The sequence below is a fragment of the Poromitra crassiceps genome (assembly GCF_964638095.1).
Source record: "Poromitra crassiceps genome assembly, chromosome: 15".
NCBI lineage: Eukaryota > Metazoa > Chordata > Actinopteri > Beryciformes > Melamphaidae > Poromitra > Poromitra crassiceps.
Window position 1 is genome coordinate 11,547,643 of NC_139634.1, and position 13,272 is coordinate 11,560,914.

Below are 13,272 nucleotides of genomic sequence, written 5' to 3' on the forward strand. Positions count from 1 at the left end.
TGATTCAAGCTGCACAGCGGTTGGCGGGGGTGGGTGGTGCATACAAAATAGGCTGTTGTACCTGAGGGATTAATTGTTTATTAATTACTGAGAAGAGTAATAGTGCTTCCAGCTGTCTGCTTTGTGTATTCCATTCCTCATATAGACGGTTTTAACGTGACAACATCAACATTCTAAATTGCCCCTAGCTGACTTACTATACTTCCTGTTGTAGTGTTTGCTAATACAATAGCGGACAGGAAATAGGTTAGGCTAGGAGTCAAACTGTCCGCTAGCAACACAATTTCTCTGAGAACAATCTATATATTGTTATTTCTCCTTGTCTTTTCTTTGCTCTAATGATTTGCCCGCTGCCATGGAGAAGCCAATTCTGATGATTTTCATAAAGCGTGGCCCTTCACAGAGTGAGTTTGATGACCTTAAGGCCATAACAGCCTGTTCAAAATCAATGCTAAAAATGGCAGAAATGTGTGCTTATCAGTCTGAAAATAATGTGTTTTTTTTCCTCAGTTCCTGTAGAGTTGGCATTTTGAAAATGCAAGATTTGAACTTCAAAGCGGCACATTCTCTTGCATCATTTATTGTTCCTCAGTCCACTTTCCATTCCCCTCTGCTCTTCTCATCTCCTCTCTCTTTTCCCAGTCATGTTTGTGTCTGTAAACGCACAACACTGATATAAAAAAGCCTTGTTGTCAGTAAATGCACAACACCGATCACTGCCTGACTGTCATGGTTGTTCTCTTGGTGGTCTGTTCCTTCACTGATCACTGCCTGACTGTCATGGTAGTTCTCTTGCTGGTCTGGGTTGGAGCCTGGTGAGAGGTCATGTTGGATTAGAAAGCAGCCTGTGTGATATAGGTTACGGAGCTGCGGTACTAGCAGGGTGCTGAGGAGTGGGGGTGGTGTGTGTGTATGTGTGCGCATACAAACACACACACACTCTGAAAGACATGCCACTGAGGAAGGACGTAGCGATGTGAGCTATATTTTCCACATCTATTGTCCTGGTAGCTATGCCTACCATGACTTTGATTGTTGCACTCTTTACTATTCTGTGCTTGTATAATGATAACATCTATAAATTGAAGCTTATTCTAATGTCGCCCTCATTCTAATTTAATTCTGCATAACAACAGCCCTAAAATATGAAATATGAATGTCAAATGGATGTGAAATGACATCACTGCGGGGTGATGCTATTCACAATTTGATCTCTTTCACAATTGAAAAGTACAATTGTGGTTGATGTATCAACATTGAAAGCCTTACAGTACCATGAGTGCATTAACTGTGTTTTTTGCATTTTTTACTCTAGTGGAATCAGTGATGCCTGTTGCCATGTTAAGCCCATGGACCTAGACAGCCCCTGACACTGCATCTGTTTCATTGTGTCCCAGGAGAAAGACTCACCTCCTCATTACAATAATCAAATATATATTTGACCATTAGAGGGCACTGCAAAACAGAAGCTCTCTCATTTAAGATTCAGGCAGAGTTGAAAGGAGGCGAGTCTTCAAATTAGTCAATATTACAAATCAATACATTTCCAACTAATAATTAAAACCCATATACGTTTCTCCCTTGAAGTTTATATGTGTGATGTTAGAAGCCTTTTAATAACCCATCTCAGCGCTCAATCACCAATCAGTCTTTAATATTTAAGTCTAGACTTCTGTCTGGGGAAACGGTCGGCTCGGTCTGGTTTTGTTGAGCGATAGCTAAAAAAGTCTTTCCCATAGGCCTATCTGTAACCTTGATAGCAAGGGAAAAGAAGAGGAGCCATCACTATTCATTTCGCTGATAAATAACGACATTATAGGCCAGTCCAAGATAAAAAATGATCCCAACAATGACATCATTTGCTGTCCTTCACATGCGCATGGACCCGGGCCCCATTTCCCTCATACTTCATTGATATGAGGCTGTTGTCGTGACATGAGGTCGGCATCTATCTTGGTTCATTAAGCGTGAGACAGATTTCATATGAGACGTCTCACAATGACAGTCAGAGGTCAAAGGTCACTTTCCAAACACGCTTCCCATGAATAATGGATGGCTGGTTTGGTGGATTAGGCTCAGGTCAAGCCTGTGCGGAAGTAACATCTGTGTTGTTGCTACTTAACATGCAGAGAGCATGTTGGCTGAGGAAAGGGGAGTTGCTGGAGATCAATGCATCGTTTGCCCAGTATAAGTCACTGGGAGAGTAGGGTTATGTTTCGGGTTATGGTCGAATAATAAATACGTTAAATGTGACTTATGGTTGAAATGTAGACTTTGAACACGCTGGGACGCGAACCCTGGTCTCCAGTATCAGAGGCAAATGTCTCTGCCACCCTGACCACAGCGCCCTAGAAAGGTTAATATGCAACATATTTTTGGTTCAAAAACATTCACATTTGCAGAAATGTAAAATGGCAACATGTTTATGTAGGATTAGGTTTTGATCATAATGGATGAAAAGGCAGGTAAGCTAACAACATTCATGCTACTTATGACTCAAACCATTTTCTGCTCAAACCATTTTGACTGGAACAGATTTTTTTGTTACCTTTATTTATTCAGGGGGAGTTTCACTGAGAGCAATACTCTCTTTTTCAGGAGCGCCCTGTTCACATTCACACACATTCACATCTGGAAGCTGACCAGTGCAACCACAGTCTGATCTGCTGGCCACTGAGCAGCTCTAATGGAGCAGTTCGGGGGTTAAGGGCCTTGCTCAAGAGAGAAGTCCAGAACTGACTGGATAGTGAAACTACCGCATATTTCTCGTGCTCGTGTATGCTCTGAAACATGAACTGAAAAATCCTCACACGTAATATTTTTTAAATTCATTTGATAATTTATTTATTTGCTTGTAAATTACACAAACACATGGCCAGCTCACTAGCGACCCATTTACACACAGTGGAAGATGGGGGTGGGGGGGGGATCGTCAAACGTTACAATTGTGGCAGTGTTACATCCATTACATACCATCTGAACAGGAACAAGGTGCTTCACATATCCACTAGAGTCTGTTCAAGAGCAAATCATAAGCGTAATAAAATGTAATAATAAATACTATATATGTATATATTTCTATTTTATATTAATATACATGCAATTTTCAACGTGCACGGTAATTACTGTACAATGTTACACTTTGTAGCAAAGCTTAAATAAAATATGCTCAACTCATGAAACTAGCCGGCAGGTTCCCGCTCTGAGGGGGCCAAAAAATTAGGAGGGCTTGCAATTTACAAAAGCTCTTTTAAAGATCTCTGCCTCTTTTCTTCCAATCAATAATTATGCAATTATAATCTTTGATTGTGGATTTGTTGATACACCATGCATCACAAGAGTTCTATCTGTGATGTCGTTTCAGTCTCTCTAGTACCAATATCAATAAAATAAGTGTTTCATTCCAAGATACTATACACTGTATCCATTTTAAAGAATATAAACTGATATTCATTGTTCAACACTGAAAATATATAACTTGATTAGAAAACTCAGACTTGGTTATTTTTTATGCAAAGATAACTAAGACTTTCAATAACGATACGCAAGTTTTACTTTGGTGTCAGCGATCATTTTGTATGGGGAGGTTTCACATTTTGGATATTTCATTTTGGAATGAAACACTTCAATTGTAATTTGACCAATAAAGAACTTATGGTTGGAAGGTGTTTGATGATACGAGATGATGTCAAGATGATCACAAGTACACACTCCAGTAAATCACATTGAAGAAGAGGAAGGAGAAAGGGAAGAGGGCTCTGGAGTAGAGGTCGACTCTTTTGGCGGCCGAGGGGATGACGGGTTTTGGCGGCGGCGGTTTCTTGGCCTTGGCGTGGGGCTTGCCGGAGCCGGTGTTGATGGGCTTCCCGTAGCAGTCAAAGTTCGAGAGCTCAAAGTCCCGCGGGAGCGAGCCCACGATGCTGAAGTCGTTGGTCCGCAGGTCAGACTTTGAGGTGCACACCTTCTTACAGCGGGTCTCCACCACCTGAGAGCAAGACAGGAGCATTCATTAAACACTTATCAAAGTTCAGGCGAATATCAAGATATACGATATATGAAAAACAAGATGGATTATATCCTCCATAACTGTTTCGTAAGCACAAATTAGTAGTATTATTTTTAATGATGGACCATAAAAAATAATAACCTTAAATTACCTTCCTACTGTACATAGTAGTAGCATAGTATATGTATACTATAGCATAGTAATAGTAATCAATGATAGTAATCAAGCTAAATATGGAACAAGGCCGTAAGGCTGCAGCTTTTAAATCTGCTAACACGGACTTTTCTGCCAACAGCCTTTTCACCAGCAATGCAATGGCATCCTGTATCTCAGTGGCACATCCACCAGAAACACTGGCATTCATTTCTGGCATTCACATATTCATTTCCTCTCCTCCTTTCTGTGTGTGTGTGTGTGTGTGTGTTTCTCTCTCTCTCTCTCTCTCTCTCTCTCTCTCTCTCTCTCTCTCTCTCTCTCATATAAATATATCTCACAACAGATGGCACAGACCGCCAATGCAGAGCGGACCAGAGCCATCTATCTGTCTATCCATCCATCCAGGCGTCTATCTATCTGCCTTTTCGTCTGTCAGAGGTCTGCTGCAATCTGTCTGTCTGGCTTCTTCACTGTCACAGCAGCAGTCTGCTCCTGCCTGTCACATCCCGAAAATAGGTCTGAGCGTTGACACATTTTGCAATCCAAAATCAAATTTACTACGAAAACACTCAAAAATATTGCTCCGAAACCAAAGAAATTGCTGTCTGTGTCATTGACAAGGCAGATTGAAACTCTAATAAAGAATATACGGTAGTCGCAAGAGGAAATGAAGGGGTTCAAGCCTTTTCTGAATGATACCGATGTCGCAAAATAGCTGTCAGTGGTTCTGAGGACACGATCCAAATATATCCCAATATATCTGCCAAGTTTCACGATCTTTGGACAGACAGACAGGTGTGGAGTTACGGCCGTAATTGTGTTAGGCCGCGCCCATTTTTGGCGTTTGCGACGCCCCCTTTGGGTTGAATCGCACAATATTCAGTACACGTCAGAAATGCCATTCCAGGAGAGGCTGCGACGTCTGCGACTGATTATGCGAACGCAAGTTGGTTTACCAGCTATTACACGGTTATGACACCATAGCCCACTTTGATCAGCGATGACAAAAGTTCTGATTTGGACTAGTTCAGCCTCCCTGAACATACCAAATTCCGGACCACGCAAATGTTATCATCTTCCAGGTTTTTTTCAAACCTGTAGCACCCCCTACTGTTCAATCATAAAACAACTCATGATATCTGAACATGCTCCCAACGTTTCGTGACGACTGGATAAATCAGTCATGAAGTTACGACAATATGGACAAAATGTGCTGCAGTTTAGAGTTGGTCTCCAGTTGACACCCACGCACATGGCTCTGACATATGCGGCTTTTCCTCCTTTGTAGATATCTTGCCTGTGCCTGATCAAACTGTGCGAACCGGTATGATGATCAAACATACCCGAGTCTGCCAGTCTGGGTCCAGCACCGTGCAGTCAGTGCAGTGGCTAAACACATTCGTATGCTCCACATTCTACCATCTATTGTCTGACACACAATGTGGTGCTGGGTGCGTGTGCTCTGCTGGAGTTGTCATGTGCCTGAACAGATCACAGCCCACGCTGCAGAGCGTTTTGATCTAAATTGAGAGGAACAACTTGAAGCGTCTGTTCAGCCACTAAAGAGGCGAGCTGGACTAGACTAAAAACAGACGAAACTTTCACAAAAGCAGAAGGAGCCGTTTGATCCTGACGCTCGGGAGGGAGGGACTCATGCTGCTACATCAAAACGGCTGTTATTTTCGGCGGAAAACACAAGTGTGATTTTTTGGAGCCAGAATTAGATTAACTTTGTGCTCAGGAATATTTCCTAATATGGCTGCTGTCTCATCTGCTGCTGTAACCCCTCTGCACCCTCTACATGCTATCATCACGACGGACAAGCCATGCTTACAAATACATGAAGATCATTCCCATGAAGGCCTGCAGGGTTCACAGGAATCTAATCAGAGTGCGAATGCTTATTCACTGAAGTCATTAAGCTCATTAAACCTCCATTATTTTGATTTGGCTTTGACAAGAAAACCCATTGGAATAATGTAATCCTCTCAAACCAAATGCGGTCCTGACTAACGAACGAACGTATGCTCGGAGGTAAATTAATTCCAATTAGGCGTACAATTGAAAGAGCCATGGAACATGTTGCGTGCCTGGTGTGTGTGTATGTGACCGAGTGTCAGTCTTCAGCCCTGATTGAGCTGCGCGTGTTAGAGAGGATGCCAATTTTTTTATGATTGGATTCTCCTGTTTTGCATTTAGATTAGATCTCTAGATTTCACTATCATAATCTCACCGAGGGATATAGGAATCTGCAAGGTTAACCATTTTGCCATTCCACCATGTGTTAGGTTGGAGGTTACGCTGACTGCATATTGTGCACACAAACACACACACTAACACATCAACATCATTTCACTGTTATGGTGATTAAATACAGCATTAATACCTAAGGGGGTATTCTTTACTGTGATTATGGGTATGACAGTAGTGATACATTATTTATTCAAGACGGCGAGACGCATTATGGCTACATACATAAGAATAAAAAAAATCCATAAAGATGATTCCTACCTCGACGGACTTTGAAGAATGCAACGGAACGAGGCGTATATATCGGACATCACATCTAAATGGCGGTACTGTATATACTGAAAATGCTACAGAGCAACGGTTTTCAAAGTGGGAGACGGGCCTCCCCAGGGGGGCTCCAAGCAGTTTCACGGGAGGCTCACTTTTTTTTACTTGAAAAATTATCAATATTTATAGTCCTCATAATGCACCTTTGAGTCGGAGTTTCACCATTATATGAACTTAAATCTATCACAAACCCCTGTGTGGTAAATGGTTAAACATACATTTTAAATGTAATGTTACCGTTACAGCTGCTAACATTCTATGCTACCTAGCGACAGTGGCAAACCGTCAGGGCCTTCTAGGTATTCACTGAATACCCAAGAATAAAAAAAAAAAAAAAAAAAAAAAAAAAATGTGAAATTGAAAATAAAATAATTTCCCCCTAATAAATTATTTGTATTTGTTATTTATTAGTTTTTGTTAACGGAAATAACAGTAATATTGTCGCTAAATTGTTCAGATCTTGGACTCACTTCAGCAAATATGGGGTTAAATATTTGGACCAGCCTCCACCGGCAAATGGTATTGATTGACAGCAACCCTTCGCGAAGACCGACTCTAGTCATGACATGAGGATGACAATTTTGATGACAGGTGTCTTAACCAATCAGAATTTCATTGAGTTGTGGTGTTAGCCAATCACAATTAGTTGAGTTGTGGGTGAGATATTTCGAGGGATTCGCGAATCCAAGCCAACCAGGAGACGAGACGGACAACAAGGAGGGAGGAGTTTATGATGAGGTGGTTCTGACATGGGGTTGTCATGAGGAAATGGACGCGCAAGGGATTTAATCTGGAGCTGTCAAGCTATATTTTCGCCATTTCCAGGCTAGCTTGGAGGGCTTGCTTGTTGCTTTTGAAGACAATGGGTTTTGTCATCAAGTGAACGTCATTGGTAAGTTAAAAAAATGTTTTTTATTGCTGGTGGCGCTGGGGGCTGGGGCAGCTGATGTCGGTGGGCAGGGGGAGTTTTGGACCTGTCCGCGGGTTTTAGAGTTCGTTGTGCTTGTAATTTTCGGAGTCTTTCCTGTGTATTGAGCTAATTGTTAAACTGTGGTTGTGTTACTGACAGACTGTAACGATACAGCGACCTAAAGAACCTGGCTGTGGGAGACAACTCATAATAGTCCGCCCTAATAGTCCGCCCTCACCAATGCCGCATAGAAGGCCCGGTTCTGATAGGCACGGTTCGCCACTGCCTAGCGAGCTAATGTTGCTATATATCGTTGACATTACATATTAGCTGGAACAATGCAATATTTCAGTAACGGCTGTTTCTTGTAAGTAACGTAACTTTATCGACGGATGAGTTAGGAATGAGTTGTCCTCAAAGGGTAGACTGGACACACACAGACACACACACACACACACACACACACACACACACACACACACACACACACACACACACACACACACACAAGGTATCAAACCAGATGTACTCACATGCAAAGTGCTGACATGGTGCGGCGTCCCCCCGGTGCCGTTGACCGTGTTGATCTTGGCGGCGGCGGCGGCCTCTTCCTTGGCTTTGGTCGCCATCTTGACTTTCTCCTCCTCGATGCGCTTGGGGCTGTTGAGCATGACCTGCACCACGGCGTACTCCACCAGCGACGCGAAGCCAAACAGCAGGCAGGCGATGAGCCAGATGTCGATGGCCTTGACGTAGGACACCTTGGGCAGCTCCGAAGCCAAGGAGGTGCACTCAGAGGACAGAGAGAGCACGGAGAGGATGCCTAGCCACAGAGGGAAGAGGAGGAACCTTGTCATTCAACGCTCAGGAAAAGCGTGAAAAGTATCTTTCCAACTCTACACAACTTCTATTTGGGTACACACTTAGCTTTATCTTCTGCGGCTGCTGCTTAAGTTTAATTTAACTTCCTGGTGTTTCAATTTGTCCCAGAACGCATGGATAATTTCCCTCATTACCGCCAGATTGAATCATCCAGTCCACGTTAATGTTGTTACTGAGTATTTGTGATTATTACAGTGGGACCACGATTCTCAACTTGCAACACTGGCTCAAGGCAGTTGGTGTGTAGTTTGCATCTATTTTCCAATAAGCAAAAGCATTTGATCGAGCTCGAATAAATGTTGAGATCTACAGAGTCAACATAAAGCACAGGCCATGAAAGCTGGAGTGTTTCCCGATTCATGCATAAAACACTGAATAATTGATTCAGCCAGTGTGTGCAGAATAGCTCTAATAAAAGGCTTGCGTCCACGCAGGGTTATTGAGTAGACGAGTCCAATTAGGAATTCATGACCTTTCCTTGACCTCTGCCATTAGCACTACAGGCATCTGATGACAGAGTTATTTCAAATGGCTTTACCTCCTATAGCCTACAGACTTATATACATACCTATATACATGCCCTGTGCACAGCACTGATTTTCTCAGGCGCTGGTTAGAGCAGCAATAATGATCCAGACGAGGAGGAAACTAAAGTATTCTACCCCCCGATGAACGGCTTCACACCCGTTCCCCTAAGCCGCCTTTTGTATCACTAATGCTTCTTAGAGAAACAATAAATAAATAGACTTGAATGACGTGTGTGTTTTGCCTGCAGGCTTCATCAGAGTTCACTCATCAAGGAACAGGATTATACAGGGGTCAACATTTCTAATCAGTGTTGTAATGTGTTTTACTGTGACCCTGATGAAGGCCACAGGCCCAAACGCACTGGTCTAATTAAAGTTGTTCTTTATACGACAAGTGTTGCTGGAGTGTTTGACCTCATCAAACTGCTCTGAAAGTGAGTGTCCTCAGCCTGGAATTCTGCCTATTTTCCACAGCTAGACAAGGAGATACTGGAAATAGCTTCCTGTCTCGCTGGTTCCCAGATATCCTAAATATCATCTCCACAAGACCACAAACACGTATGGAATAGGAAGGAATGTTCTTCATAATGCTACAGTAAACCCATTTTGACTCTTAAATTGGTGAAAACCACCGGTGAAAGGCACATGCACACACACGCCATGCACACGCAGAAACACACATACACACGCAGACATAGGCACATGCACACACACACAATACAGAGCAATAGATGGCAGTGGTGGTGGTGGTGGTCCCACGCCTGGGAGATGACTGACCTGCACTGATCCCATTTAGAGAGGAGTCAGAAGAGGCTCCCAGGAGGAGGTGGAGTGATGATGGGATGAAAGTGGTGAGAAACAACTGGAGAGACGGAGGCGGTGGACGATCGCAGCGGGATAACAATGGATTATCTTATCCACGCATCCCTGCATCGACAGGGCTGCTGGTGGCAGTGATACATGGGTGACAACAGGTTTAATTATGGTAGAGGAGACAAATGTAGGAAGTGGAATGGAGTGGTTTCCTAGAAACACATTTTAAGCTTGAGGGGACTGAATTCCTTCGAGTTCTCTCCCAAAATACCACGTATCATTTATTAAAAACAAAACATAACTTACCTAACCCTGTAGAACCGACAGTTGTAATATTACAACATCACTTTTGGCTATTCTAAAAATCCCCAAAAAGCTGTAAATGTGTTTTTTCCCCATCCAAACCACATTTACAGCACATAGTCAACATAGTAATGTGTTCATTACTACATCTACTATTGGATAGTAGATGTGTTTTTAAGTCGCACAATCTGCCTATGAACTACAGAACCTCCAAATTGATGTGTAAACATTTATAGCATTCAGTCTGTAATGGTCCTTACACACCGAGCACGTTTTTTTCGTGCGATTAATTCGCACGTCAATAATATTTTCCGAACCTATATCAGTCAATGCAACCGTGCATACCAACGGCGAAGTTTCGTCCAGCGTTATTGCTGTGTTTATTTTTTCGAACCACGGTCGATTTTTCAGAAATTCGCTTCCGACGTGTACACATCTGTGGCTGTGATTGACAGGTGGGTCAAAACTCGCATCGCAATTTCGTGCCGTATATTCGCATCGCTCTTGATGTGTAAGGACCTTAAGACTGCTATTTTATTAGCAAGGACGCTGTCTTCTATACTTTAAAAAGTTTCATACTTTTTTGCTTTTCATTTGATCAGATTTGATCAAAGCAATCATGATTGTCAAATGACCACGGCATCTAATTTTGGGACAAAACTCTTCAATATTATAACATACATGACATGTGTTTGTTGATTGAGTTGGGGTGTGACAGTGATTGGAAATATTCATACCAAATGTCGAGACCACAGTAAGAATGCAACAGATGATGAGCAATGAGGATGTGATGCTGAGCAGTGTGCTTTGATGATCATCAGCGAGGTCAATGGTCTGTTAGAAAGGCAGTGAATGACTTGATACCAGCCCGGGCCCACTCTGTTCTCTTTCCATTATCCTGGGCAATGCAGAAACAGGACTGAGACACTAGAGATGGTTCTTCTGGTTCTTGCCTGTGATTTTTTCAGCAACTAAACACAACAAAGAACAGATAACACACCACCGGTGGCGAGCTACTCCCCCTCAGCACCAGGACCAAGCGGAGTCTTCTCAGGCTAGGTGTATCTGTGCCTCTCTGGTTCAGACAAACGGCACCACTTCTCATGAGGCTCAAGCTCCAAACACACAGCCTTGACGCCCCGACTCCAAACTTGTTTCAATATTAGAGGGTCAAATGAGAACCCAGCAGTGACCAAAGCTCTCTCTCTCTCTCTCTCTCTCTCTCTCTCTCTCTCTCTCTCTCTCTCTCTCTCTCTCTCTCTCTCTCTGTGCAGCCACTCATGCTCTCATATGCTCCCCAACCCAATCTCAAGGCAGTTTAAAATATAGCAAACATGTCAAATATAACGCTGCACTATATAGCAAGACTGTCTGCACAAGGTGAATGTTCTTCTAAACACATGATGATGAGACTAGATTGGTGAAAGTCAATTTTCTCCCGCAGTAGCCTACTGCCCCCCCCCACCCTGACTGCACCACAGACGGGTAGGACGATTCCAACAGCCTCTGACTGACAGGGGCTCAAATTGAAGTAATTGAAATTTGCATCCACAAAAATATCTTAATTGAAATCTAAGTACGAGCCAGAAGCCAAGACAACTCATAGAAAATGAATGGGGGCACCTATAAAACATACAAACTTGTTGTGCCTGCTACATAAAAATAGCGACATTTTCCCCAAAATACTGCTGGTTCTGTGCTGTTGGTATTTGGTATCTGATGTGTGTGCTATTCACCTTATGTTCCAAGACAGTTACTTCCTATTGTGTTTACACTTCCTGTGACAGTACAGTACTAGTGACCAGGTAAAACAGACGGTGTTTTGAACAGGAAGTCATAACACAACTGGGTCAAGTGGGCGGGGCTACATGAGGTGAATAGGAGCGGAAATTGACATGCGTCAAATGAGGCGCGTCAATTAACGCTTTTAGTGAGTCAGTATCCGCCTCCATTAATTGGGTTAATTGGGATCAGGTGTACCTCGTTGGCCAGCTGGGCCACTCCCAGCTCTCTCCACCTCCTGACTGGCACTCAATCCCCGCCCTGCTCGCCACGGCCTCGTCCAGGAAGTCCAGTTGACTTGACTCCTCCAAACAGCTGAACCCTGCATGCTTTAAGCAGCCATGCATGTTCTAGCAGGTAGACTTGATAACCCAATTGTATTAGATATGCTTCAACAAATTCTGGCCAAATAGCAAAGATTCTAGGTGTTGTGCTTACGCTTGGGCTTGAGTTCCTGGGCTACATCTCCTGGGGGTTTTAGCCTCCACTGGAGGAAGACTACTGACAACTAGAGCAGCACTGCTGTGGGTCCCCTCTATCAACATTGGACATGGATGGGAGGGACCATGCTTGACAGATAAAGTCCTCCATGCTGTCACAGTGATTGATGATATCGTGATGGTGGTGATTGGGGGCCATCATGCCAGTGATCCCTACAGACAAACTCTTTCGGAGAGGCGTGTATCTGTGCTACTGCAGTCTTTTGGCCATGGCGACAGGTGACATAGCTGCTCTCACACACACACACCCTGTTTTTCTCTAACATCCAACCACAGATTTCAAGATAAGCACTCAACCAAGTGAAACTGCATGAGGAATAGTTACATCCTTGTGTATTGCTCAATGTCACTGGAGGTTGAAGGTTGAGGTTGATCAATAAAGAGTCAGGATTAGACAGTACATACCTAAAGGAACCCTGGCGGCGCTGGCATCAGGATTGATCCAGAAGGAGAGCCAGGAGAGCACCACGATGAGCAGTGTGGGAGCATAGACACCCATCATGTAGAAGCCCACCTGCCGCCTGAGGGTGAAGATGACCTCCACACAAGTGTAGTACCCTGCATCAGGAGTGAGACAATCATTTCAGTGAGAAACACAAGATTGCTTTGAAATGTATCGACACAGGCTGGCAATGGAGCGCACAAAAAACATTGGAATCTCACACTACTCTCTCTCAGTGATATATTCTGAGCAGGGACATCCAGGGGAAAAGATAGGGTCCTTCATTGATTTGGCCTAAAACCACTTTAGGCGAGGAGGGGAGATTTAGATGACAGGGAGAAGATAGGCCAAGTCTGTCATCAGATAGGAGGCTT

At 43.4% G+C, this 13,272-nt stretch overlaps 1 protein-coding gene across 1 annotated transcript in view; it reads right to left on the reverse strand.

The window, feature by feature from the left end:
- Positions 1 to 3,697: 3,697 nt before the first annotated feature.
- Positions 3,698 to 13,272, reverse strand: part of glrbb (glycine receptor, beta b) — a gene marked incomplete at both ends in the record, with an annotated part of 32,331 nt that continues 22,756 nt past the window's right edge. Inside the window, 3 exons of the mRNA XM_083652071.1 lie at positions 3,698 to 3,985; positions 8,183 to 8,472; positions 12,862 to 13,014. Coding sequence (XP_083508197.1) covers positions 3,698 to 3,985; positions 8,183 to 8,472; positions 12,862 to 13,014 — 731 coding nt within the window. The remainder of the gene's footprint in view (positions 3,986 to 8,182; positions 8,473 to 12,861; positions 13,015 to 13,272) is intronic.